The sequence below is a fragment of the Moschus berezovskii genome, chromosome 6 (genome assembly GCF_049115385.1).
Source record: "Moschus berezovskii isolate FMDL1 chromosome 6, NW_MosBer_1.0, whole genome shotgun sequence".
NCBI lineage: Eukaryota > Metazoa > Chordata > Mammalia > Artiodactyla > Moschidae > Moschus > Moschus berezovskii.
In genome coordinates this window covers 114,879,116-114,906,755 of record NC_142465.1, presented here as the reverse complement: position 1 = coordinate 114,906,755, position 27,640 = coordinate 114,879,116, and the positions used below count along the sequence as shown (strand labels likewise).

At 59.6% G+C, this 27,640-nt stretch overlaps 1 protein-coding gene across 2 annotated transcripts in view; it reads right to left on the bottom strand.

The window, feature by feature from the left end:
* Window positions 1-766: 766 nt before the first annotated feature.
* Window positions 767-27,640, bottom strand: part of CACNA1I (calcium voltage-gated channel subunit alpha1 I) — a 109,428-nt gene continuing 82,554 nt past the window's right edge. The window contains exons 12-36 of one of the 2 annotated variants that reach the window (XM_088836764.1): window positions 27,445-27,562; window positions 26,697-26,852; window positions 26,104-26,197; window positions 25,255-25,457; window positions 24,143-24,610; window positions 23,689-23,789; window positions 22,885-23,008; window positions 22,535-22,603; window positions 21,856-22,040; window positions 21,310-21,436; window positions 19,600-19,725; window positions 18,177-18,266; window positions 16,620-16,812; window positions 15,904-16,055; window positions 14,517-14,626; window positions 13,816-13,949; window positions 12,979-13,049; window positions 9,667-9,745; window positions 8,831-8,952; window positions 8,022-8,366; window positions 7,622-7,768; window positions 6,510-6,632; window positions 4,420-4,585; window positions 2,696-2,895; window positions 767-1,426 (exon numbers count right to left, since the gene is read on the bottom strand). In XM_088836764.1, the coding sequence (XP_088692890.1) occupies window positions 767-1,426; window positions 2,696-2,895; window positions 4,420-4,585; window positions 6,510-6,632; window positions 7,622-7,768; window positions 8,022-8,366; window positions 8,831-8,952; window positions 9,667-9,745; window positions 12,979-13,049; window positions 13,816-13,949; window positions 14,517-14,626; window positions 15,904-16,055; window positions 16,620-16,812; window positions 18,177-18,266; window positions 19,600-19,725; window positions 21,310-21,436; window positions 21,856-22,040; window positions 22,535-22,603; window positions 22,885-23,008; window positions 23,689-23,789; window positions 24,143-24,610; window positions 25,255-25,457; window positions 26,104-26,197; window positions 26,697-26,852; window positions 27,445-27,562 (4,363 nt within the window). The remainder of the gene's footprint in view (window positions 1,427-2,695; window positions 2,896-4,419; window positions 4,586-6,509; window positions 6,633-7,621; window positions 7,769-8,021; window positions 8,367-8,830; window positions 8,953-9,666; window positions 9,746-12,978; window positions 13,050-13,815; window positions 13,950-14,516; window positions 14,627-15,903; window positions 16,056-16,619; window positions 16,813-18,176; window positions 18,267-19,599; window positions 19,726-21,309; window positions 21,437-21,855; window positions 22,041-22,534; window positions 22,604-22,884; window positions 23,009-23,688; window positions 23,790-24,142; window positions 24,611-25,254; window positions 25,458-26,103; window positions 26,198-26,696; window positions 26,853-27,444; window positions 27,563-27,640) is intronic. The other variant, XM_055394622.2, reaches the window with a different exon arrangement.

The following is a 27,640-nucleotide window of genomic DNA, read 5'->3' as shown; positions in this document are numbered from 1 at the left end:
GCCCTGCTGCTCTCAGCTCTTTGGGGGCAAAAGCCCCTGGAACCTCACCTAAAGCAGAGCACCCCCCAACCCTGCCCAGTCATGGAGCCACCTTCCACCCCCACCCCTGTCCTAAAAGTAATACCAGGACTCACCCCTGGTTTTTCTAAAGAAAGACATCTAACTGGTTGACTAAGAGAGTTTCTGTGCCCTGGGGCATCTATGAAGGACTGTCACAACAACTAGACGGTCAGGAACAAGACAGACACCCCAACATGTAGAGGGGTGGGATCTTAGCAGCGTTTCTTCTTTAAAGGAAAAAATGCACCCTGAATTCCATCTCTTCTTCTGGGCCTGTCTCCCCAGCCACGGGGGGGCGGGGCGGGGGCCCCTCAGAGACCTGAGAGCCCTCTCCCAAGACACCCTCAACCCGGGAGGGAGGCACCAGAAATTCCAGCCGCCAGTGCCCCCGGAGTGGGCCCCCACCGGCCATGCTCAACTTTAGCACTTTCTGGAAGTCATAAGCTCTCGGTAGAAAAAATAAATAAATATATATGTCTGTCTCTATGTATATGCATATGTATACACGTATACGACCGGGCAGGACCACAGCTGGGCCCTCCTGCGCCTCGGCCACGGGGGGAGGGGGGCACCCTGCTCCTCCCGCCCCGACAGCGGCCCCCCGGCGCGGCGCCCAGGTCCAGGTCGTGGACTGGACGAAGTATTGCTGTCTGCCCCTGGCTCCTGAGGTAAAGAAAGGTGAGACGGGGCGGGCGGGCGGTAGCCCTCATCTCCTCCCCTGGCTCCCGGCGTCCCCGCACGGCGGCTCCCCCGGCGGCGGGGGCTGCGGCTCGGGCGCCTCGGGGTCCCGGGGGGCGGCCGGCTCGGCCGGGCGCGGCGGGTCCTTGCAGCGATCGACGGCGGCCCAGGATGGGCTGCGGGCCAGGCCGCGGGGCCCAGCGGCGGCGGCGCGGGGACGGCCGGGCCCGGCGGCCAGGCTGCTGGCGCTGCTGAACCGGCGCGCGGGCTGGAGGCCGGGCGGCGGGGGCGGCGGCCCGAAGAGGGAGGTGAGCGAGAGGCTGCTGAGGGTCTCCGAGTGCTCGCTGCCCGCGCCCCCGCCGCCCCCGCCGGCCCGGCCGCCCGCGCCCTCCTCGTCCGACGGGTCCATGGAGTCGTGCCGCGTGCAGCCCGGGCTGGTGGAGCCCCCGCTGCTGTGGCTGCGCTGGTGCGCCCGCAGCCCGCGCAGGCTGAACGGGCCCCGGCCCCGCGGGCTCGGGCGGCGGCGCGCGGCGGGCGACGGGCCGGCGCGGGGCCCCGGGACGGACGCGGGCGGCCCCAGCCCTCGGCGCGGGCTGTCGCTCAGGGTCAGGCTGTCCTCCAGCGTGGTCTGCAGGCTGCCTGCCGAGCTGCTGCGGCTGGCCTCCAGCGACGTGTCGCTCCCCGTGGCCTGCGGGGAGGGCCACAGGGGATGGGGGGCCGCCCGGTGTTCCCCTCCCCCGATGGGCACCCCCGCAGCCCCTCCGACCCCTCAGGAACACACCGGACCTGGCAAGGCTTTCCAGCTGTCTGAACTGCAGGGTGGCCTTCCTGGGGGTCCCTGCAGTAGCCTCCGACTGGGCCCCAACCCACCCCACTGCCTGGTCCTCAGGGTGCCACCAGTCATCCTACTCAGACCCCAGTCAGACCCTGGCACCCAGCAGAGGGGGATCCAAGTTCACTGCGAGGAAAAGCCCTTGGGCCCCACCCCATCCCTCTGGGACCTCCCTCCCCCCTTACTCACCTGGCTCCTCCCACCCCACCCTGCACCCCCACCCCCCACCTCTGCCTGGAAAGCTCTTCCCTGATACACACCTGTGTCACCCCTCACTGCCCTCCCAGTCCCTCCACCTGAACTGTCAGCACCCCACTCCCCCCCAGCTCCCCCCGCACCCCCACCCCCCACAGCATTCTCCCTGGCCCACATCACTGCCAAACAGACTATACTCTCCACGCATTTATTCTGATCATCTCTCCTGGCACATCCCTGCAGCACACCAAACGGTAAACCCCCGGAAGGCAGGGATTTTTTCACCCTGCGGCCAGGTGTAGACTGGCTGACGGGTAGCTGGGGTCAACAGTCACTGGGCAACAAGTAATTGCAAGAGCCCTGGACTGACTATGCCTCCCGCACTGTGCTTTTCCCTGAGACTTGATCCCCTCCCCCTGCCCCCGCTCCCCCCCGATCCCCACCCCCAGATCAGGGATGTCAGGTCTGCAGACCCTTCTGCTCTGTGCTCTGCGCCCTGAGGGGTGCTCAGGTGGTAGCCCTGGCCAATTCAATACAGGTGGCCCCGCAGACCGAGACCTCCATTCCAGCAATCACACCCCAACCCCCTCAGTGCCCCACCCCCACACCCTGCAATGACTCCCAACGCCCCCTCCTCCCTGTCCCCTCAAGCTAGAGCCCAGGTCTTCCTCCAGGGCCCCCGATCTGGGCACTCCCCACACTCTGCTGTCCCCAGATGCCCTAGGACCCAGCCCTGTCCACTTCATCAGCCTCTAGTGTCACCTCCTCCCTCCAGTCTCAGCACTACACCCCACTTTCCCAAGTGCCCCTGGCACCGCCCTGCCTGGTGCCTTTGGTTGGGCCCTGTTCCCTCCTCCCTCACCTTGGATTTCAAGATCCCCCTCGCATGTCCCCTGACAGGAGAGTTCTCAGAGCCGGGAGGGACCGTACCTGTCGAAGGAGGGTGCAGTTGACACTCGGTGACCGCAGGGAGGCCCAGGAGCCCTGCAGGGCGATCTTGGGGAGGGTTCCGGCCCCAGTGCCCTTCTCCTGCCCTTCCTGGCTGGCGGCCACAGCAGGGTGGAAGAACTCGGCCGGCATGGGCAGGAGTGGGCTGGAGGCATCCGGGGAGAAGGGGCTCGGGGGCGCTGCTGGGGAGGGAGGAGAGGGGCAGGGGAGCAGGCTCAGGCTGGCGGGCCCCTGAGGGTGGGCTGGCAGGAAGGGCCCCCCCCTAACAAATTGGCTGTGACTCCACGAGTGAGCCTCCCTCTCTGAGCCTCAGAGTCCATCGTGAGAGCAAGAAACACTGAGCCTGCCTTGTGAGTCCTGGGAGGACGGGCACTGGACAATGGCAGTTTCTGGAGCCAAGCAGACCCAGGCTCAAGGCCCCCTAGGTTCCTTCCTCTTTAAATGGGGACAGGCTGCCCACCTTGAGGAGTGGAGACGTGGCTGTAAGAGCAAGAGGCAGCTATGGAGCTCAAGCCCCATGAACAGCAGCACTCACTAAGACGCTCACTCCCCAGTCCTGACACCCTCGGGGCCTGGCCAGGCCTGGGGGCCCCCCACCCAAGGACAGCATACAGGTGGGCACCATGCTGGACAGCAAAGCAGACAGAGTGCTGGGGGTGGAGAGGGCCAAGGAGAAGGTAAGATGGAGGTAAGAGCACGGGCAGTTCTATGGGTCGGGGGCAGCAACCTCTGTCCCCTCAGTGCCTTCCGAGATGAGGATGCAAGCTCAAATGTCCCCAGGTAAGGGGGAATCCTCATCTATGTCATCTTATTTAAGGAAAAATGCTAATAAAACGTTGGGTAAAGAAGATGGGATTTCATCTGATCAGAATGGCTCTTCGGTCCTGTGCCCTAACTTTTGATTCAGGAGGTCTGGGGTCTTGGCACCTCAGCCATCATATCCAGTCCAGCTGTCAGCTTTAGGAAGGTCCTCGGAAGAGTCACTCCACCTTTAGCTCCTGGAAGATGCTCCAGGCCAAGCCTCCTCCCAGGAGAGTACATGGGGTGGGCTCAGGATCTTGGGGCCCCTCTTCTGATGAATTCATCTTTCTGCCCCCCTTCCCCAGCCAGTACTATGAAGCCAGATCCCATCACCTTCCAGAGGCACTGGAGGTGAAGGTGAACCTGTAATGGATCAGTCAATTGAGTCCTCTGTCCTCAAGCCCAGAGCCCAGCTACAAGCCCAAAGTGCAAACAGAGGACCCTGAGGGTAGGGCTTTGTATGAAAGAGCTGTTGAGGACCACAGGCTCTCTGCTGTTCAGCATCACCTTGTGTGATGATCTTGTGGGAAAAACACCTCTCAAATTCAGCTCTAGAAAAATGCTTCAATAATTAGGCAGCTTGCCTTCTGCTTGATGAGAGCTGTGTGTGCCAACCTGTTTCCTTTTTCACCACAGCTCCTAGGACACTCCGCGTGAATCATCCATTAGCCCAGATTTTTGGTATAATTATGATCTCATCCTCTGTATTATTTGGCTCATGGTCTTTTGTCATTGTTCTATCAGGCCTGAGATTCCTATCTTTTATTGTCAATTAACCATCTGGTTCTTTCTGGACTCGATATAACAGTCTAGGCAAAATTACTAAGGAAAAATCTCAGCTAGCTCCCTCCGAAGCCAACACCCGAGATCAGGGCCATGGGAGCTAGCGGGGCTCCCACCCTCACCTTGGCTGCTCTCGTGTTTCAGCCAGGACCGGACGGGGTTGAACGGGATTGCCTCCATTTCGCACAGGAAGTTCTCCGGACCCGACGAGACAGCCGTGTTGGGTAAGGGGAAGAAGCATTCGCCCAGGTCCCCTACCCGCATGGGCTCAGGAGGGTCAGGCTCACCCTACAGGAAAAGGGAGGTGGAAGGGGCAGGATGGTGGATGGGGAACAGCCCGCCACAGCTGCCTTCATATCCCTGCTCTTCAGCCGTTTACTTCATGGCTCTCACTGCCTGGGACGACCTTCTCCTCACCTCCTCCACCTGGCCAGCGATTGTCATCTTCCAAAACTTCCTGGAGGCGAAAAGGCCCCACCTCCAGGAAGCCCTCTCTGATGTCCCAGGCAAGTAGCAATTTCCCTACTCGCTCCCCTTGTGACCCTGAGACTCCTGAGGGTCTTCCTTGTCTCTGTAGCCAAGTGCCTGGCACAGACCCTGGCCAGTAAAAAGGCCAAGCCTAGGCTGGTGAAGGCACCAGAAGACAGACCAAGAAGCTTCAAAGCCTCCTTGTGAGCATGACCCTGGGCAGGTCCCTTCCCGTGGCTGAGTCTCAGTTTCCACATCCATAAATGAGAGAGGAACCGCTCCTTCTGGCAACCAGCTCTCCTTCCTGGCACTCCCTGAGCCCTGCCCTTCTTCAACCCTGCAGCCCAAGGTCACCTCTGAACAGTAAGCTCCTCAAAAGCTGCTTCAATGCCCCCTCCAAGGTAGATGAGCCCCCTATGAACTATTCTTTGAGTCCTAATAAAACAGAACCCACCTAACACCCGCCAGACCCTAGAAACTGTGCATCCCAACGTCCTGTGTGGGAAAACAGTGCAGGGGTGCAGGAGATCCAGGAAGGGGCTGGGGGTGTTGGGGGACAGGGGCTGTCATCTGTCAGAGGGGGACAGAGGGGGCCGGGAAGATCCACTGCCCCATCCCCGCCTTCCTGGAGCTGATGGAGGACAGCCCTGGGGGCAATGGTGCCAAATCCAGGCTGCACCAGGGACCAGGGGGACAGAGACTCTCTTAGGAGAGGCCCACTGCGTACCAACCTCGGGCCAGGGGCCCTCGCACCTCCCCCAGCCTGGGCAAGCACGACTTGAATGCCGTGGAGCAGTTAGGCCCTCCGATGCAACTACTGGGAACACACCACAGCTGGAGAGTCCATGTGCCTCAACAAAGACCATACATGGTGCAGTGAAGATCCTGAACGCCACAGCTAAGACCCAAGTGTCTGACTCCTTGCGACCCCATGGACTGTAGCCTACCAGGCTCCTCTGTCCATGGAATTCTCCAAGCAAGGATACTGGAGTGGGTTGCCATTTCCTTCTCCAGGGGATCGTCCCAACCCGGGGATTGAACCTGGGTCTCCCGCATTGCAGGCAGACTCTTTACCATCTGAGTCACCAGGGAATCCAAATAAAGAAAGAAATACTTTAAAAAAGAAAAAAAGAATGACTCTGCCTCGAGGTCACAAGCCCGGCGGCAGACCTCCCCTCCCTGAGTCTGCAGGATCAACAGAGCAGCCCTTCCAGCCCTCCTGGCCTCCCTCAGACTGACCACCTTGAGGGCAGAGGCTGGGGACCATGCCCAGCTGTGTGACAGGACAAGCCACCTCACCTCTCAGAGCCCTCATGCCCTGGCCTGTGGAATGGAGTCACATCACCCCTAACACACAGAGCTGGGGGATGGACACACTGAGTGCAGACAGAATGGCCCACAGGAGGTGCCTGCACCTGTTTAGACTCTTCAGCCTCCCCTGGTCCCCCTGTAAAGTGTGCCCACCAGGGACAACTCCCAGTGGAGCAAAAACATCCAAAGCTACAGTGAGTGGCCAGGGCCACTTGGATGCTGTGATTGGAGCCCTGGCTTGTTGCTGTGTGACTTCAGATAAATCACTCCACCTCTCTTTCCCAGCCCTCATCTGACCAACAGAAGATGAGGGCCCAGCACGCAGCGATGCCACTTAAATGGTGAGCCAGGAAGGGGCAGTGTCCCAGCATGGCAGGCAGAGGCCAGGCTACAAGTTCAGATCCGCCTGCCCAGAAGCCCACTGGGTGCTCACCTTGCTGTCCCTGGAGCCAACAGGGCAGGCTGCAGGGTCTTCCAGACTCAGGTCATCGCCAAGCAGGATGGACGAGGACCTGTCTGAGTTCAGGGAGAAGGCCTCTGTCTCGGCCAGCTGCACCTGCAGGGAGAGGGGGCCACCTCAGGTCACCCCTGGGGCTGCGGTGGGGCAGGCTGGTCCTCCAGAGAGACACAGGGCAGTGGTCAGCGAGGGCAGAGATCTGAGCACAGATGACGCGTCCATCCTGTGCAGGGACCCAGCCTGGGCTGGGGGTGGGAGACAACCTGAGGATGTCACAGCCGGCAGAGTGCCAGGCCTGGGCTGGACCAGTGGGCAGGTAAGCTGCTGAGGGCTGTGAACCAAAGCTGGTCCAAGCGGACCAAGTGCCCTTCAAGGCTGCTGGGTCTGATTCACCTGTGGCCCTGTGCAGGCTGCCTTCATGGGCTGGGGGGTGCTTGTGAGCCCCTAGGACCTGGGGGAGTCTGAAGTCACCTCAGGCTGAAGGGGATCCCTGGGGGCTGGACACTCTTAGGGAGGTGCTCAGGGCCCCACGTGGCTGGGGAGAGGAGACAGGGCCCGCCTGAGCCTGCACAAGACAGGCCCAAGGCCACGGATGCCCTGTGGTGCCCATCAGGGAAACCCCAGCTGGGGAGGGCAAGGCTGAGCCCTGGAACCAGGGCAGGGGCCCTGAGAAGAGGCTCCAGGATGCTCAGGCCTTGAGCTCTGGGACGATGGTCCTGGGTGACCCCTTGACGTCACAGAAAAGGCACACTGCACCAGAGGTGACGCCTGGGCTTCCTGCTGGTGCCCGCAGCTTACCACCACAGTGAGCAGCTGCCCTTTTGAGCACCTGCTGTGTACAGGCCCAGAGCGGAGCCTCGCAGCTCCTGAGGCCACACCACAGGCCTGCACCGAGCAGAGGATCAGGCCAGGCTGGGCTCAGGGAGGAGGCCCGTCCACCACAGCCCCCCGGGACCAGCCTTGATCCAGTAGGCCCTGGCAGGCCTCCACCCAGAGCGGCTCACCCCTCGGGCTGGCCCTCCATCAGGACTGGCGCCACCACCACCCCAACCCTGAGGCCCCAGCTCCCTTGGGGGCGCTGCCGTTACCTCCTGCTTGTCGTGGTGACACTTCTCGCAGCCGGCTGGTGAGGAGTAGTGGTGGAAGATGGACCCGGACAGGTTGTCGATGATGGTCAGCTCCCCCTCCAAGGAGTCCTTGATGATTAAAGAGACGCTGTCCAGCCACAGGTTCTCCTAGGCGGACGGGGACGGGGTGGGGACAGGTGGGATTATCGGCCGGCTCGGGATGGCCGGGTGGGCGGGCACGGCTGCCTTCCTGGTTCTCCGCCCGTGGCCTGGGCCCGACCCCACATCACAGGGTCGCCCCTGAAACGGAGCCAAGCGAGTGGGGCCTGGAACGCCGAGCTCTCTGCCTGAGCCCCGCCCCGCCAACGCAGCTGCCCTCCCAGCCCTCGATGACCCGCTGCCCTCTCCGGGCCCCGCCCACCTGGGCTGGCGAGCGGCAGCTTCGGCGCAGGTGGCCCTCGGGGTCACCCTCGCTGCCCGCCGCTGCTGGCCCGTGGGCAGGCGCGGGCGGCCCCGGGGAGCCGGCGGGCGGCCGCGGGCTGGGGCCCAGACCGTGGGCCATCTCCAGCTCCAGCTCGGCGTCCATCTCGGCGTCCTCCTGGGCCTCTTTGTTGCTGTCGTCCAGGTGCTTCATGAGCACAGCCACCACCACGTTGATGAGCACGAACTGGGCCGTGAGCACGAAGCTGACGAAGTACAGCGGGGACACGAACTGCAGGCTGCTCAGGCAGCTGCGCTCGTCGTGCGTGCAGTCCCGCAGCGTGTCCTGCACCGGGGACGGGGGAGAGTGGGATGCGGCAGGCAGCTAGCGGCGCGGCCCGGGGGTCTGGGACACAGGCCTCATCTCTGTCCTCATGAGGCGCCTCTCCACCCAGCCCAGGCTGCACTGCAGGCCAGAGCCAGGGAACCCGTGCTGGGTGATAGGCAGTGAAGCCCAAGCCAAGGGCCCCTCACCCAGAGCGGTGGTGCCTGGAGTCCCTGGCCTCAGGCCCCCAGCACCCCCTCTGGCCCCAGGCAGACTCCCATCCCCTAGAATCTGAGCCCTGATCCCAGAGCAGCATTCAGGGCAGACAGAAGACCCGCTCTGGCCTCACGTGCACCTTGCTGTGCCCCAGGGCCGTGGGTAAGTCCCCCTGCGTCTCTGTGCCCTGCACACCCTCCTGTGTGCGATGGGCCGCTGGGCAGGCAGAACCCAGCCTGACTCTCCCTCCCCTGCCCACCCGCGTGTACCTTCATGATTCCGTTCCAGTTGTCGCCAGTGGAGACCTGGAAGAGCGTGAGGAAGGCCATGCCGAAGTTCTCAAAGGTGGCGTGCCGGCTCATGCCCTCACAAGGGTTCTCGTCGTTGCAGACTGGAAGGAGAGTGGGGTCAGCCTGGCCCGCTGCAGAGTCCCCTGCAGGGCCTGCCCTGTGCTGCTGCCTCTCAGCCTCATCTCAGACAACCTCAGAGGCGCGTGTGGGCTGTGCCTAGCCCGCAGATGGAGAAACTGAGACTCAGAGTGGTGGCACGCTGGTGGAGACTCAAGCTCAGGTGAGCATGGCTCCTCGCTTCACCCAGGTATCAATTTCTGAGATAGAAGCTGGGCTAAGGTAGGTTAAGGGCTCATGCCCAGAGGAGCCTGGCTTTCTGGAGCTGGCCTGGGCAGGGCTGCCTGGATGTAGGCTGCGTTGCCTTCAATCTGTGCCCCGTCCACTCTGCCTACTGGGGTGGCACTGACTGGGGATGAGCACTGGCAGGTGGGACTGGAAGGGGCATCCTTGAGAGGTCAGACGGCTAGGGGGGCTCCAAGCGGGGGGTCCACTGCACAGGTATGGGAGTGCCCGCAGACCCAGGCGGGCATCTCTCCAAAGCCTCCATTCACACTGGGAGGGGGTGTGGATGGCTGAGGGTCACCCATCCAGCCCCCAAAGGCTCGCTGTGGGAACATTTCCCTATCACAGAGACCGTGGCATGACAGTCTGTTCGGGGGAGGGTGTCTCAGGCCTCCCCACCCTGCCAGGACCCTTCCTCCACTACCAGACCTGTTCCATAGCCCACCCCCCAGGCCGGCTTCAGCATCACGCACCCAGCTTCCCGAAGAGCTCCACTCCCAGGGCGGCGTAGATGAAGAAGAGCAGCATGAAGAGGAGGCCCAGGTTGCCCACCTGTGGGGACAGCAGGTGGGGCTGGGCAGGGTCCAGGGAGGAGGCACAGCAGGCTCCAGACAAAGGGCCAGCCTGAGAGTCAGGGCAGGCTCTGCGTCCATGTCTGTCACCCCTATGCCACCTCCTGAAGGGCCGGCTGGGTCCAGCACAGGGCACAAGACAATAATATAACACGTGTGAAGCCCTTACTGGTGGCCCCTGTGGCTCAGTGGTAAAGAATCCGCCTGCAATGCAGGAGCCACAGGAGACGCGGGTTCGATCTCTGGGTCAGGAAGTTCCCCTGGTTAGGAGAAGGCAGCCCACTCCAGTACTTTTGCCTGGAGAATCTCATGGATAAAGGAGCCTGGCAAGTTACAGTCCATGAGGGCACAAAGAGTCAGACACGACCGAAGTGACCGAGCGTGAAGCCCTTCCTACGAGCGGTCCGATTTCAAGCATTCCTTAGTCATGGCTGCACACAGAGATCTATGGCCTCTCTTTTACCCCCATTCTTCAGGTGATGAAACAGATGTCCTGAGAGGTGAAATCCTTGCCCAGGACCACATCGCTAGTAGTGGTAGGACTGGGGTCAAGCCTAGCAGGCTGGCCCCAGGGTCTCTGCACACAGCTTCTACACCTGTGTGTGGTCAGTACCATCCCACGGATGAATGGAGAGTAGGAGAAAAGGAAGTCACATCAGTAATGCTACCTCCTTCATGAAGCCTGCCTGGATTCCTTCAGACAGACGGGGATTCAGTCTTACAGCGTGAGTGTAACTGGTGTGTCCCTGTCACCGTCTCTGCCAGTCTGCGAAGTCCTGGAGAGCAGGGACATGGCTGGAGTAATTCAGATCTGCTTCCTTGGGCCAGCACGAGCCCTGGCCCCAGAAAGGTGGTAACAAAGGAATCATGCAAGACTGGGCCCCCCAGATGCCTCCTGCAAACCCAGCCAGCCTCCTCCCACAGCTCCAGAGGGAAAAAATATCGCAGATTTTAAACCTATTTCAAGTCTATCCATAGGCCAGAGACCACCTTTAACTCATGTTATGGGTAAGATAAGGCTCCAACATGTTCTCGCCCTAGAAAGGAAGTGTCTCTGAGAACCCTCAGAAGACCTGCACGAATGGAATCTGAGGATGTTCGTGTTAATTGCTGAAAAGTAAACCGTGATAATCACGGGCTCCTAATGTTTCTCTACTCCAGACAAGGGTTTCCTTCTGAGCTGCGCCACAATCACACCAATAGTGTCTAATTAAACGATGCTGATTTATTAAAGAGACAAGCTCTCACTGAGCACCTTTGAGGCCAGGTATGAGACCCCAGCTGCTGAGGTCCAGCCCTGTGGACCCCTCCCAGACTGATCACCCAACTCCAGACTCCAGCCACACAGAGAACAGACCCCATTTGCATATTCTGTTTTCTCTGCCAGGAAGACCTTCTCTCTGCCTTTGCCTAGAAAATGCCTACTCCCCACCCCTCAATACCGGGATCAGGGGTCACTTCCTCTGAGAAGCCTTCCTTGATGCCTCCTCTCTGTGTGCCTGAGACAAAGCCTGGAAGGAAAGGGCTGAGGTTTCATTTTCATGTCACTTTACAAAGAACCAAGGAAATGTCCAGGACCAGCTAATAGATTTTGAGGGGTAAGCCCCTCACCCCAATACCACATGGTTCCAGGCACACACGTCTCTTAAAGTGGTTGTAATTACTATCCCATGTCTCCTACTTGAAGCTGGGACCTCCTAGGCATCTCCATGTGCCCTATGCCAATGCAGGGTTAGGATGCCCAGGGGTCAGAACAAGGGGAAAGGGAGACGGGAAAGGGCCAGGAGGCCAGGCAGGCTGGGGGCACACACTTGCCACCCCCATTCCTGTCCTTAGCAGACTCTTCCGTGGTGTTTCTTATGATCCAGTGCTTTACAAGTTTTAACTATTTTAAACCTCACAACAACCCTTTGAGATAAGAACTACTACCACCAACACCCCTTGCCCCGATTTCACAGGCAAGAAAAATAAAGGCACCTCGTCCCCAGGCTCTCACAGGGCACTAGGCTTTGACCATGGGTTCCCTGGTGGCTCAGATGGTAAAGAATCTGCCTGCAACACAGAAGACCCAAATTTGATCCCTCGGTCGGGAAGATCCCCTGGAGAAGGGAATGACTACCCACTCCAGTATTCCTGCCTGGAGAATTCCATGGACACAGGAGCCTGCTGGGTTACATTCCATGGGGTCGCGAAGAGTCGGACACGACTGAGTGACTAACACCTTGACTTTCAGGGAGGCTTGAGTCTGGTCTCCAAACCATTTACTATCTGCCCAGAAATCACCCCCATCTCCCATGTGACAAATTCCTCCAAAGGAATTTCATGTTAGGAAAGGCCACAGCTCTCTGAATGAAAGCCCTTGCTTTCCATCCAGACCTGCTGTCTGCTGTGTCGCTTTCCCTTTGCAACAAGGCTGCCAGGAAACTCACACCAAACTTGAGAACGGAACTCAACCTCCTCAGCCCAGGGGCCTGAGAGAATTTGCTTTCCCTTCCCCTGGGCTGTTAATCTTTCATCCTCATCTTTCGCATGCTGTATCTGTGCCTTTTACCTTAAGACACCTCGAGTTCCCTAAGACTAAGTGAGTCACAGTGAATAATGAACGTGTATGAGGCTCTCCTCAGAGCGAGGTGAGGCCGCACGAGGGGAGGGAGGAGGGGCCGTCAGCAGCTGGGACAGCGGGGGAGGGGCAGAGCGGGACCGCAGAGCTCCCGGGAGGACAAGATGCACCCTCTGTGGCCCTGACCCTATCTCCCTTCCCCTCACCAATGGTGGGGGGCGCAGGGTCCCCACCCCCAGGTCAGGGTCTCATGCTATCCCCTCCTAGAATGTCATACCTGTCACCATGCCTTATGCCTTCTCTGATTCCCCATGTGCGGGCCTCTCCCCACACTGCCCTGAGGCCTCTGTCGTCCCCCTAGACTCCTGGGGGCAGAACCTGGGTCCTCAGCGGCCAGCCCAAGGGCTGGGTACAGAGCAGGCAGGTGGGGGAGGGGCGGGGGGCGGGACCAAGTGCTCCACCAAGAAAGGAAGGAAGAAGTAGATGGGAACCCGCCCATCTCTCACGCCCTGAGCTTACAATTGCTCCTCTGGAGGCAGGACTCTGCCTTGGCTCCGGGCAGATCTGGAGAGAAGGGAAGTCACAGCCCACGCCCCCCAGGGGGCCCAGCGTGACTCCGATGGCGGCCAGGTTGGGGGAGGGGCGGCTCTTACCTGGGGCAGGGCTTGCACCACGGTGTCCAGCAGGGCCCGCATTCCCGTGGCCATCTTCAGGAGCTTCAGCACTGTGGGCAACACCCAACCCGGCCCACTCAGCCCAGACCAGCGGGGACAGGCCTGTGCGTGTGTGTGCGTGTGAATGGAGTAGAGAGAGAAAGTGGAGGCGCGTGAATGAGATGCCGCACTACAGTTCCCTGGGTGCAGATGAATGGGGGTGGTGCACAAAAACATGTCCCCCCTGGGTGGGTGTCGGTGTAGAAAAGCCCAAGAGAAGGAGGGCAGGCACAAGGGACCAGAGGGCTATCAAGTGTGTGAGTGAGCACATAATTCACTGTGATGAGGCCACGATGACCAGCGCGTGAGTGCCCCTGGCTCTCTCCCTTCCTCTCCGGCTGGAGAGGCCCCAGGGTGACTGCTGAGTTTCTCCATCGGACCCCTCACCACCTTGGAATCTGGGGGCAAGGGCGGGGCAGGTAGAAGGTTGAGGCCAGAGGCAGGAGGTTTTTTGAAACAAGTATGAGGACAGCCTTGGGGCGAAAGGGAGGCTTCTGGGAGAAGAAAGAGGGTTTCAAGGACAGGGTGTCCCAGCCAGAGCTGGCAAAAGGCTGGTGAGGACCCAGTGTTTTCTCGGTGGCACTCGGTTCCTTTCAACCCCACCTGAGACTGGACCACACTGGGCAGGGTGTTATATGAAGGGGGCATGCCAGGGCGCAGTACAGAGCTGTCAGGACGAGGGTAAGTGTGGGCACATAGTGTGGGGGCGTCGATGTGTGACGGGCTCCTATTCCCCCTGCTCAGCAGGCGGCCCATGCTGCGCCGCCCGACCCTCACCCCGGGCGATGCGCAGGACTCGCATGATTCGGATGATGGTTGGGTTGATGGGCAGTGCCGCGTTGATCTCAATCTCCTCCAGCGTGATGCCCATGACCGACAGCAGCACGATGGCCAGGTCCAGCTGGTTCCACCTGTGCGGCCGGGCAGAGAGCGGGAGTGAGATGCAGGGCCAGAAGCACTTGAGCTTAGACACACTCCAGCTGGGAGGAGTTTCCCAGCCCTCCACCCTCCTGCCATGGCCCTCGGGGATCCCTAATATCCCCTAAAGATCCCAGTGGTTCCAGCTCCCTCGCTGCCCCCCAACCCCAATCCCACCACAGCCTCTATCCCTCAAGCAAGAGGCTGACCAGGCTAAAGGAACATCTGAGGAGGAATGGGTTCTGACTCCTAGGTCTGAATCTTGAGCCAGCTGCTCCCTCTGTGTGGCTTTGGGCTAGTCCATCAACCTCTCTGAGCTCCACTTGTTCCCTCTGAAAAGAAGGACTCGCATGAGGTATGTCCTGCTCTACCTGTGGTGTATGGAGGACTCATGAGAGGCGTTCGTCAGGGCTGAAGGCAGCGCCTGTGGTCAATGGCCATCAGTCCTCAGACTCACTGGTTCCCCTCCTCCAGCTGCTCCAAGTTTCCCCTGGGGTCAGGACTGCTTCCCCCTCCTGCAGTGCACTCTCTGCTGCCTCAGCCAGCCCGGTTTTGCTCACCGGTCCTTGAAGAAGCGTCTCAGACCAAATGCCACCAGCTTCAGCACAGCCTCCAGCACAAAGACAGTGGTGAACATGTAGTTGCAGTACTTGAGGGCTGTCTCCAGAGACTGCAGGAGCAGCAAAGAGAAGCATGATCCAGGCCCCGTGACCTGTCCACCACCTTTACTCCAGTCAGGAAAATCTCTGCCTTGTAACGCGAGGATTTACTCCATTCACACTTAATACAATGATGCACATATCTGCTTTTACTCTTCCCACCTTACTTAATGTGCACTATTTATTTCAGATTGCTGTTTCCTTTTCCTTATTTCTGCTGGTCTGGTCCAGTTGCCACTCAGTGGAGGCAGTATGGGGTAATGGTTAAGGTAGTGGTTAAGAACCAGACCACTTATTAATCGATGTAAATTCAGACTCAGCACTTACTCCTTGTTTGTAGCCTTGGCAAGTCACTTGACCTCTTCAGGACTTAGTTTTCCAGTTTATGAATTGGGGATGATAATAGCACCCACCTCAGAAAGTTGCTATCAAAATTAAATGAGGTAATAGTCCAAGACCAGACAGAATAAATACCTGGTTAATATGAACTTATTCTTATTCCGTCTCTTCATGCTAATTTAGAAGTTCTACCATTACGGCTGCATTCCATCAATGGTTGCCATCAATGGTTGCCTGCACTCATTGTATTTCACTCCTACCATTTAAAATAACGTACCAATTCCTCATCTGGAGGCTCTGCTCTCCCCTCTTCCCCCATTCCAGTCAGTCTTCTCAGAGACTCGCCCCTACATAACACACCCCTCATGTCCCTCATGAACACTGCCTGCAACCAGCTGGGAACTGGTCATCTGTCCTACTCCAGTGTCTGCCCTCGATAGCCCCGCCCCTCTGCCAGGCTCCATATGCCCAGTAGTAGCAGAGCCAGGTGGCAAACCAGAGTTCCAGTCCCACCTCCACTCACTGACTGAATGACTTGGGCAGCATATTTTATGCCTCTGAGCCTTGGTTTCTTTATTTATAAAATCTGGAGAAAGCCCACCACACACACACATTAAGGTTGCTGCGAGGATTAGAGAGTTAACATCTGCAGCGTGTCCTGCAGAGAGTCTCAGTGAACACACCACAGCTACTGTCACCCATGTTCAAGGCTGGACCTGAATGTCACACCCCACCCCAATCCCACCCCATCCCACCCCACTCACCAGGACCTTTCCCTGGAAAGGAGTGACCTCTCTCACTCATCCATCCTACCAGGCCCTGAGCTTCTTAAGCATAGGACCCCGTGCAGGACTTGCTCAGACCCTGGCCTGCCCATCCCTGGGGTGAGGACCCACTGAGGACCCGACCCACCATGTGACCTCAGGCCAGGGGCCAGGCCGGGGCTCACCGTGGGCTGGTTGTAGTGCTCCAGAGACATGGTGACCACATTGAGGCAGATGATGAAGGTGATGAAGATGTCCAGGTAGTGGCTGGTGCACATGGAGTGGATGAGCAGCCTCGTGGGACAGTAGGTAGCATAGTAGGGCAGCCGCTGGGCCTCTGCAGGGGTGCGGGGTGGGTGGCACAGACCACAGAGGGTTGGGGCAGAGGTGGGGGTAGAGCACACAGAGGGAGAGGTGGAGGGGACGGAGGAGGCAGGGGGGGCGAGATCGGGTCCACCCCTGGCCCTGGGGGTCAGCCAGGTCCACCCCATCCAGCCAGGGCACCTCGAGGAAACGGGGCTAGAACGTGAGGCTGGGTGGCAAAGGGGGATTGTCCTCATCCACCCCAAATGTGCCCATTCAGGGGTTCTGGGTCTGCTGGGGGGTCCCATGGCTCAGGGCTGGGCATCCAGGCTCTGTTTCTGCCCTCGGCCTGGACTAAGCTGCAGGGCCTCGTTTGGGCAGGCAGTGGGGTCACCATCAGACTCTGGATGGACACTGATGACAGAGGTCAGGTCAGGCAAATGCTGGGGAAGGGCAAGGCCAGGGGCACAGAGACCTCCGTTCCCTCTGGGTCCAGAGGCCCAGTGGCTGGGGTCAGGCCCAGGCCTCCGCAGAGCAGCGGGCAAAGGAGCCCTGGGGCCAGGGGGCTGTCCCCCTCCCCCGCAGGCCACCCACTCACTCCGGCGCTTCTTCTCCAGCCGCCGCAGCCGCTTCTCCTCGCGCCGCCGCGCCTCCTCGGCCTCCTGGTGCTGCCGGCACTTGTGGAAGTTCTCCACCACGACGCCCACGAACATGTTGAGCACGAAGAAGCTGACGATGAGCAGGAAGGAGATGAAGTAGAGCAGCATCCAGGGGTTGTGGTTGGGCACGGGCTGCAGGGACCAGACGGGGCTGATGGAGGCTGGCCGGGCACCATGGGGCCCACTGCAGGGGGTACCCTCCTTCGCTGAGCCTCCATGCAGGGGTGGGGCACCAATAGCAGCCTCCCAGGCAACTGGGAGATTTTAAGGAAGTGAAGGTAGGAAGTGCCCACCCTGCCTGGCACAAGGATGGTGCTCAGCAAAGACAGTGCCCCCTTTCCTGCCATCCGTCTTCTTCCTCTACCCACCATCTAGTCATCCACCCACCAACCTATCCATCCACCCACTCATTCTTCCATTTGCCCATCCATCCAGTTATTCATCCATGTGCTTATCATCCATCTATTCATCCAACCATCCATTCTTCTAGAAACAAACCAGGAAACAAAGCAGCCAGCAGAGGAGTGATCACAGCCCTGATGGGGTGTGTGTGTGTGTGTGTGTGTGTGTGTGTCCATGTGTGTGTTAGTGGAGGTGGCAGGCAGGAAGAATGTACAAAGAAGTGGAAGGTGATGCTACCACGTGTTCTCATTCCCCCACATCCCCAACCTCCACCTCTATGTCCACTCCAGAGCTGTCCAGGGTGAAGCCAAGAGCCTGAGGGGGCCTACAGGCCTAGGGGGCATCCCCAGCTCTGATGCCTTCACTGAGTGGGTCCTGTCATGACCTAAAGCATCTCCCTGCTCCTTCTCCTGATGACTCCTGTAGCCAGGACACTGCTGACCCTGATCAGCCATGTGTCTTGCCTAAGGCCCCCCCTAGCCCCTGAGGGGACCCCTGTCTCAGAGGGATCTTGGAGGTGAGGACTCAGATCCAGCCTCCTCTCTGACCCCTTCCACCCTCCCACTCCCAAATCCATCCTCGCCCAGCAGCCCCAGGAGGCTCCCACAAGCTCTCCTCACTGTTACCCCTTCACTGATGCCCACTGCCCTCCACTCCAGCCCCAGCTGTGCACCTAGGCCCTGCTGACCTTCCTGCCCTGCTTACCTCCTCTACTTGCCTCCTGCCACTCTCCTTCCACTTCCTACCCCCGGCCCTGGCCTCATGACTCACTGTCCCACCCAGGCATGCACCTGCTGTCCTCGCAGCTGGCCCGGCCCCGGCCTTCTCTTACTCTTGCTTCTCCACCCACGGGCTCTGCAGCCCTCCGGGCAGAGCCCGCTCACAGCGCTCTCCCTGCAGGGAGTGGGCTTTCGGAAGCAAACGGAGCACAGACTTAGACCAGCCAGAACACAGCCCTAACAGGGAGGGCGCAGCCAGGACAGGGAGGGGCGGGCATGGCTGACAGTGGGAGACGCCAGCTTCAGACCCGGGGCCCCCAAAGACACCGTGTCCCTCCACTGCTGCCCGGGCAGACCCAGCCCGGCCGTGCCCACCTGCTGGTCCACCGCGACGGCATCCAGTCCATTGTACATAATGTTCACCCAGCCGTCCTTGGAGGCCAGCACAAAGAGGGACATGAGGGCCTGGAAGACACAGGAGGAAGGGGGCGGGGGGATGGTATGGGCAGCTCAGGCTGCATCTGCCCCCTCAGAGGGACAGAGAGGCCTTCCCCAAGTCCAGGGCAGAGCTGTGTCCTTGACTGACAGACCTTTTCTGAGGACACACCGTGTGCCTGCCCTGTGTCCTGCAGGCACTGCTGCAGGAGAACGAGCACTGGACTGGGAGTACTGGGCTCCAGTCTCAGCTCTGAAATTAAGCGGGCAAGAAAATTCATGAGGTCTTTTCCGCTCACCCGCAGAATGGCTCTAACCCTTCAGGGCCTGCCTGCTGCATTGGCTGGGAGGATCAGTGGAAACTTTAAACTGGAGGTTCCTGAAATCATGAGGGGCCCTGCCACTAGTGCCTGAAGCAGGACCAGCCCGAGTTCTGCCACTCACTGGCTGTGTGACTTGGGGCAGGCTCCTTCATGTCTCTGGGTCCCAGCTTCTTTGTCTGTAAATGGCAATATTTACCCTCACTAATATTAGAAACAGAGGTGATCCCCAGGAGATAGCCAAGGCTTCTATACGGACAGTAGGCCAAAGCATCCATGGGAGAGGTCTCCTGCCCTGTACTGGCCCCTCCATCCTGTCCATCCAGGCCTCAGACCCTCTTCGCTTCCCAGAGGGAATGGTGCTGAGGACTGCCTGGAAAGGGCTCAGGCCCAAGAGCAGGACAGGGGACAAAAAAGGAGCCCTCTCTACCAGGGAGGCACACGAAGTCCTTACAGCTCAAGGGGCAAATGTCCCTGTGAACCCTTAGATCACAGAGGTCTGGAGTGCAGAGAGCCTGGGGACCTAGGAATCACAGACCTGCTCTCACCGCTCCCATTTACAGATGAAGACACTGGAGCACAGAGAGGGACAGAACTGGCCTGAGGGCACACAGCTGCTAAGAGGTCCAGGAAGGGATCTCAGATTCCAGGCCATGCTAGAACCTCCAACATGCTTCTGCGGGGACCTACTCAGGAGTCTAAGGTCATCAGCCTGCCATTAAGAAGATTTTCCAGAATGGGAAAGGGCTGGGTGGGGGAAGAGGACCAGTAACCAATGTCCACTAAAGTCCTTACTAAATGCCAAGCACCTGCCAGACACTCTCTATTCAGGGTTCCTAAGCCTCACACTACCTGTGAAGGGAGTTCTCCCCCTACCCATTCTACAGAAAAGAAAATCAAGGCTTGAAAAGCAGAAACCCTGGCAGGGGAGGACTAGAGCCTGGTCTTTAGTCCTGCTGGCACCAAAAAGGGCTGTTGGCACGGAAGAGCTGTCGCCCCCACCCATGTTGGGGGTTCGATCAGGAGCAGGAGGGGGTGCTCACCTGGCCCAGGTTGTCAAAGTTGTACTTGTGATGGACCCAGCGGTAGTTGGCAGCAACGCAGTCGGAGCGGTTGGTGATGTTGCGGGTGTCTACACCCAGACAGTGGTAGAACTTGCCCTTGAAGAGCTGGGGGTAGGGACACAGGGCTAGTGACCATCTAGCCAGTGCTCCCAGGGGATGGTGGTGGGTGGGGTGCAATTGGGATGCAAATCGCAAAAAGGACCTGCCCCTTCAGGGACATGTCCTCTGTGCATGCCTGAAGCAACCCACTGCACCCCACCTGCTCTCCAAGTCTTCTAACATGAGGCAGGGCTACGCTCATCCCATCTCACAGGTGAGAAAACTGAGACCCCGTGATGCTAATTTCCCAAAGTCATTTCAGGTTCAGAAAGTGGCAGAGTCAAAGTTCACAGCCTGGTCTGATTCCCAGCTCTTCCACAGACCCCAGAGAGCAGACCCTGGAACGCACACTGGGGATTCAGGCAGAGATTCCACACAAGCAAGTTGCCTGTACATCTCCAAAGGAGAGAGAGAAAGAAGCAAGGGGACCCTCTTAGGGACCCAAGCCCTCTCCATGTCAACTGCCTGGAAGGGGCAGATCCACTGTCTGCACGAAGCCCTTCCTGCCCAGGCAGCCACGCTGTGATCTCTCAGGACACCTATGCACAGGGCTCCTCCAAAGCTACAGCCCGGAACACAGGACCAGGTGGGGAGCCTGGGGGCCTCAGAACAGGGCTCGGACCCTCAAGAAACAGGGTCTCAGTGGCAGCTCAGACCACAGAAGACCCAGGTCATTCTGGCCACCCCCCAACATATAGTCTATGGTCTGCACCCCCTCCTCCCTGTCCAGCCCTGAAAGTGAAAGTCGCTCAGTCGTGTCCGACTCTGCGACCCCATGGACTGTATAGTCCATGGAATTCTCCAGGCCAGGATACTAGAGTGGGTAACCGTTCCATTCTCCAGGGGATCTTCCCCACCCAGGGATCGAACCCAGGTCTCCTGCATTGCAGGCGGATTCTTTACCAGCTGAGCCACAAAGGATGCCCAAGAATAATGGGGTGGGTAGCCTATCCCTTTTCCAGCAGATCTTCCCGACTTAGGAATCGAACTGGGGTCTCCTGCATGGCAGGCAGATTCTTTACCAACTGAGCTATGAGGGAAGCCCTATCCTATTCCCAGACTGGGCTAAACCAAAATCTGAGTCAGCTCAAGGCCCTGCCTGGGTCAGAGGTTCTCCATGGTGCCCACCACGATGAAGCCAAGCTGCCCTTCCAGGTCTCGCGCCCCCTTGGTCCAGCTCACCTCTCCACGCCAGTCGTAGCTCCAGGACTCTCTCCACCAGTGCTCTGCTTATCCCCCTCGCCCCCCGTGTGCCCATCTGCCCCTGACATATATTGCCTGTGACCTGCCCAAACCACTTGTCTTTCAGGGCCCAGTGAAAAGGCTGCCTCCTTCCCCGTTGTCCCCAGCCCAGCCCTGTGTTCCTGCCTCCCTTGGACCCCTGGGATTCCATTTACCCCGCCTGCTCTGCCCTCAGCCCTTTGGGCCCTGTCTGCCTCCCTGCCTGGAATGGGAGCTCCCTGCTGGCAGAGACCATGGCTGCTCCACCAAGGCATCTGGCACAAGGTCCCGAGAGCTGGGCAAGAACCTGGAGCCTCTTCCTCAACTACAGAGCCCAGCCTACTGCCAGCCCAGCCTGGGGCCCCTCACCTGCACCCCCAAGATGCCAAAGATGATAAAGAAGGCGCAGCAGATGAGGACGATGTTGCCGATGGGCTTTAGGGAGGAGATGAGTGTCTCCACCACCAGCTTCAGGCCAGGTGCCCGGCTGATGACACTGCAGGCAGGGAAGGGCCAAGGATACCATGAGCCATCAGCCAGGCCTGGGACAGCCCCTATTAGGCCAGAGTCACCAGAGCAGAGGCCCCCAGGCCGCAGATTATACGCACAGCAAGACGCAGTGCTTTTACCCCAATCCCTTGGGATACATACTGCACCCTCCTCTAGATACTAGAGGCCCAGAGAATGCATTGAGCCCCCCAAGGACACACCTTCAGCCCCCGGCCTTCCAGCACCTGCTGAAGGCCCCGCCCCCCCAGGAGCAGGTCCCGCAGCCTGGGGTTCAGATGGTGCCCGGCACATGCTACAGAGGACCGCTGTGGGTGCGGAGGGGGCGAGTGAAGGGTTCACTTAGACCCTGGGAGATCCCTCAGGCAGTGCAGGGATTTCCCATCCGCGGGGGTTGGGGGTCCTCACCGCAGGGGTCGTAGAGTACGTAGGAGCCGCAAGACCCGGAGGACACCCAGGATCTTGGCTCCCCCAGCCGAGGCCACGGACACCACAATGTCGATGATTGACACGAAGACAAGGAAGCCGTCCAGTACGTTCCAGCTGCTGCGCAGGTAAGCCTGCTCCCCGAAGTAAAGGCCCAGCGAGACCACCTGGGGGCGGGGCGATGGGCGGGGTCAGGTAGGTGTCAGGGAGCAGGTGGGCAGGAGTGGATGTGTCTGCTGCCACCCCTCTGAAGCAGGCTATAGTTGTCCCCTTACCCAAGGAGCTGCTCCCTGAAGCACAGGCCCACAACTGCCCAGTTCCCTGCTCCCTGCACATCTGGCTAACCCCCACTGGAAGCCAAGCACTCCCCGAAGCACCCTAGACAGAACCCTCTCCTGTGCCCCACGCCTCCAGCAGGTACCTCCATGACACTGGAAATGCGTGTGAGCACCCGCCCGGCAGACATGAAGCTGACCTTGCCTGCCTCCTCCTTCCTCCACCCCAGGAGCCCAACCCAGTGGCTGGCACCAAGTGGGAGTGGGCCTCCAGCGCCCTCTGTGGAATGCTGCCTCGGGGCAAGTGGGTGACCAGCTGACGGAGGCTGGACCACAACCTGGGGCCCCGGACAGGGGGACGGAGAGATTCCAGGTGAAGCCAGTACCTTCAGTGTCATCTCGCCCACGAAGATAGCTGTGAAGATGTAGTTGGACACAGTGAGGAAGATGCGTTCCTGAAAGAGCCGGGAGAGGCCGTGGGTCCAGGGGCCTCCCAGAACTGTCAGCCTCTGCCTTCAGCCAAGGGGCACCCAGGAGAGGCTGCCACTTCACAGTCCATGGAGGTGGCCCCCTCTCCAGAGGCCTGCTCCCGGCCACATGTCCCTCCGTGGCATCCAGCCTCGTAGAGCTCTCCAACCACCCATCCCCCAAGCCCTTCACGCTATCCCACAGCAGGCCCTGGCAGCCTGTCCCTCTGCCTTGTCCCCTGCACCGCCTGAAGGCCCCAGGCACTCACGGTGCTGCCGGCCTCAATCTGGGGCCGCTCTAGGGCGATGGTGATGCAGTTGAGGAAGATGAAGGCCAGGACGACATAGTCGAAGAGCTTGTGGGCGATGATGGTCTGACACAGGACCCGGAACCTGGGCAGGGTGGGCAGGGGCCACGTGAGTGTCAGTTTGTCCCTCACCCTGGCCGGGAGGAAGGCAGAAGGCCCAGGCACACATGGGGACCAGTGTAGCCCAGAGGAAAGCTGACCCTTCTCTTCTGGACACATCACAGGCGGCGATTTCACATCTTCTCAGGATGCCACCTGACCACACGGCAAGCTCCTAGCACCCCAGAATGAAGGGTGCCCACCTAGCCTCGACGCTCAAAGCTTTCCAAACACAGCCCATGTCTTCAGCCGCATGGGGACACATGGCCAGATACCCTCAGTTCCTGCCCTCAGGCCTTTCCTCAGGCTGCTCTCTCCACCTGGACCGGCCTCCACCTTCTCACACCTCCCTCTTCATCAACAGAATGCTGTCTGTTTCCAAAGCCCAGCACAAAGGCTGCCTCCCCCAGGCAGCCCTTTGATGCCCCCTACAGAGGGAAGCACCCCAGGTTCTCAGAAGATTTATCCAACCTGGTGCCCAGCACAGGAATGGCCTAGGGTAGAGAAGATGCTCAGAAAAGCCCCCACACGAACCCCTCCCTCCCCTGCAGGCTCTGAGGTATAAGTGACGCCCCCACAATGGTCCTGTTTGGCTTGGCAGAAATCTCTCTCTCCCAGACAGGTCAACCCCTACACTAACGGCACCCCAAGCCTGGCCCTGCCCACCTGTTCTCGGGGGAGAAGAGGTAGACGGACCAGTCCTCGCGGACTTCACACCAGTCAGGCTTGTAGACGTCAATCATCTTGCGGACTCGGAAGCACAGAGTCTGGCAAGAGAAGCCCGTGGGGTCAGGCAGGTCAGCGCTTCCCAGAGCTGCTCACCTCCACCCCTCCACCCCTCCTGGCCATCTAGCAGAGTGTGGCCACTAGATGACCTCCGAACTCTCCGAGCAAGACCAGAATCTTCGCCCCACCCAGGGTAGGCCAGGAGGGCTTCTGTGCCAGGGGTGGGCCCACCAAGAGGTGGGCAGTCCAGGCCCTGCCCCTGCTCATGCACGCCCTCTCCCCACGCCCATTTAGGTGGGGCCCCATTCAAGCCCTGCCCCTCGGCCCCTCCCCGTTCTATGCCCGCTGTCCACCTCATGGTCCCTTTGGCTGCCCCAGAGCTCTGCACACTCACGTAGTCGATCTCCTCCTCGTCCTCCCCGTGATCCCGGCGGTCATCCATCTTGGTGAAGACGTCCTTGGCGATGCTGGGCATCCTGCCATTGCAGTCCTCGTGCCCAGAGGCCGGGCCCGCCGCCCTCCAGGCCGCCCGGGAGTGGGTGCCCACGGTGGGCACCAGCTCGGCCAGGTCCACCGAATCTCTGGTGTCGAGAGACAGCGTCCGTCGGTGGTGGCGATGACGGTGCGTCGGGTGGGGACCATGATGCACGTGGTGGGCGTGCGGGGCGTGCAGGGGCGCGGTCCGCAGGGGGCCCTCTTCCCGGGCGCCCTCGCGGCACCGGGCGCTGCCACGCTCAGCGGAGAGCAGGGACTCATGCTCCGCCGACGGTTGCTTGTGCTTGAGGCTGTTCCAGCTGGAGCGACGGCTGGCCCAGGCCCCGCTGCGGCCCCACGGCCCATAGTAGGAGCTCCGAGAGCTGGACTGGGAGGAAGCCCAGGGCTCTGGTCAACGCCATCACACAGTCACAGCTGTGACTGAAGGCAACCTGCACACCCGCTGAGGCCCAAAGGGGGCCACCCACCCAGCCACTGGGGGACAGAATGGGCTAGACCCCAGGAGACCTGTCCCTGCTCTGCCTCTCACTCCATCCTCATCTTGGGACATTTGGTCACCTCCACCCTGTGGTTCTGTCCCTCCTGCCACCTCATTTCTCGTGAGAAAGGTACAGCAAGTTAAGGCATCTGCCCATTTTACAGGAAAGGAAACTGGAGGCTCAGAGAAGCGTTGTAACTTGGCCATGGTTACAAAGCTTGGCAGTGGCAGAGGCCAGATTGAAGCTCAGGTCTCCCCAACCCGAAGGCCCATCTCTTTACCCTGCTCATTGCTGCTGAGACAAAAACCCAACTCTGCACCAGACCCACTAGCACTTATTAATTCATTCCTTGTTCCCTGGACACCCAGGAATGCAATGACATGGGCCCTGCCTGGTTCTGGCTGGGCAGTCTGGTGTCCCAAGCCTAGGTACAATCTGAGGCTGGTACCAGACCGGCAGACACATCTTCTCTGGGTCACTCAGCACATACCCGGCAGGAAGCAGCCATTCAGAGCACCCCACAAGGACTCACCAGGGAGCGCTGGTCGTAGCTCACCCTCCCCAGTGACATGACACTGCTCTTGCGGGAGCCCAGGGCCATTAACACAGGGTCTGGCTGCAGTGAGAGGCGGGGGGCAGATGCTGCAGCCCCAGTGGGGCCCAGATGTCCACCCAGCGGGAGATTGGGGTCCAGGTGCCCATTGGGGGTCATGGGGATTGGGCAGAGCTTGGGATCTGGAGGGTTCAGATAGAGACAGAAGGAGGGGCAGATAGGAGGACAGACAAGAGCATAAGAAGCCGTGAGACGAAGAAATAGACATGGACAGTAACAGAAAAGAAGAATTTTTCTGGAGAGACCTCCTCCACCAGGAAGTCCTCCTGGTTGGACCCCATTACACGTGCCTCCCCTATGCCCATCTCCAAGGATCTCAGCTTTACTTTTGGATGAGTGAAGCCCTTGCCTTCTATGTTTAGAGGCCAGCTCTGGGCTTCACCCAGCATGGGAGCCTCACTCCCTGAAGAAGGCAGAACCTGTCTAGCCCAGTTGCTGAGAAGGACACAGCATGGGCTGGGGACATTTCTTCCCAGCTGCCCAGAAGTACTCAACAGAACCCAGGCATCCTGAGGCCCAAAACTCTTCCTAACAGGCCAGCTGTGTGGAGGGGTGAGGGTGGGCTGCATGGCTAGAATTCAGGAGAGCCATGACTGTCCCCGACCTTTTTGAGATTCAGCATTTCTGTCTATTATAAACAACAAACCATAGAAGGTTAGCAGTCCCGGAGCCTTGGCTTAAGGGGAGACTAGATGCTGTACCCTCCGCCCGCCTGGAGCTCTGGGGAAAAGTCCTGGCCTCTCAGGTGACGAGTGGAAATCTGTTTACCTCCGCTGCTGTCCAGGCCCTCCTGGAGCTTGTCGAACTCCTCCATGTTGGCTGAGCTCTGGTCCTCGTCCGAGTAGGAGCGATTGGCATCACCCTGGGAGACCGTCCCTCACATTGGAACGAAAGTCAGTTTAGCCCTTCCCTCCCTCCTGAATTTTTCAATGGGTGTTTTTACCATTTCCCACACACATATACCATTTTCAGATGGGAAAACTGAGGCTTTGAAAAGGGAAGTGAGAAGCTAATGAGGACCTCAGCCAGAAATCCACATCTGCCTGACTGCAAGTGTCCCCCAAGCCTCAGAAAATGGAGCAGGAAGGATCCAGCATCCCAGGTCTTGGGGACTCTAGGATCTCAGAGATGGAGAGGCTTATTCCTATATCCCTGGGGGATAGGCAGGGGTCTTAGATGCAGCCTCCACTTGCATGCTTCCTGTGATGGGAAGCTCACCACCTCACTGGTAACACCCTCCTCTGGAGACCCGTTGCCTGCTAGATGTTTGAATTGTGGTCCTTCTCTATCCAGGCCACCCCACCCCACCCAGTCTCATATAGGCCCCAAAGGGGTGCTTCCTCCACCAAAGCCACAGTCACCTCCGCCTGGAAGCCCTCTACCAGGATGGCCACTAGCAGGTTGAAGAGCACATAGTTGCCGAAGGTCATGAGGGCAACAAAGTAGAGGGAGGCCCAGGGGGAGGTGGAAGCCATGCCGTTGTAGAGGACGACGTTCCAGTCCTCCTGGGTGAGGATCTGTGGGGGGACAGGATTGACTGCTTAGCCCCTGAGTATGCCCAGCCCACTGGGTACCTTAGCTGCAGGCAGGCAGCAGCTCGTGCACACCTACACACAGCATCCTCTCACACACAATCGTGCACACCCAGGGTCCTCGCATATCATGGCCTCGGATGGGGCATAGCCACAGACCCAAGCGCATGCACATGTGTGTGTGCGTGCACACACACACACACACCTTGCTCTTCCTGCCGCCTGGCCTGCCCACACCCTCAAGGCCTGCATCACACACTCCTGCCCTAACACTCGCTCCCCGGTGACCAGCGCTCCCTCCTGGCTGCGCCCACAACCCCACCCCCAAGACCACAGTACCCATGAGGAAACGGTTTCAGGGAAGAATTCTAACCCCAAAGTCTCAGGGCAGGAGTGGACGCACAGGGACGGGCACTGGGCGGTCAGTCCAGCTCTCACAGCCAGAGCTGCGGCAGTCTGGCCACTGGAGGCTGGGGTTGAGGGGCCTCCCTGCAGGCTGCTGCTCTTCCCCGGACTCGCTGAGTCTGGGGGCACCTCCAAAAAGCGCAGACACCCGTGGACACAGGCCGGGGCTCACCTGGAACACCGTGACGATGGCCCACAGCAGGGAGTCGAAGTTCTTCCTGTCGGGGACCGTGTCTCCTGTGTCCGTGCGCAGGCTGAATTTGCAGCCAAAGATGTGCATCCCAAGGATGCTGGAGGAAGGATGGAGGTGGCTCAAGGGATTCACACACACACCATGCTGTCTGCCCACCCGCCCTGTTTCATTCTCA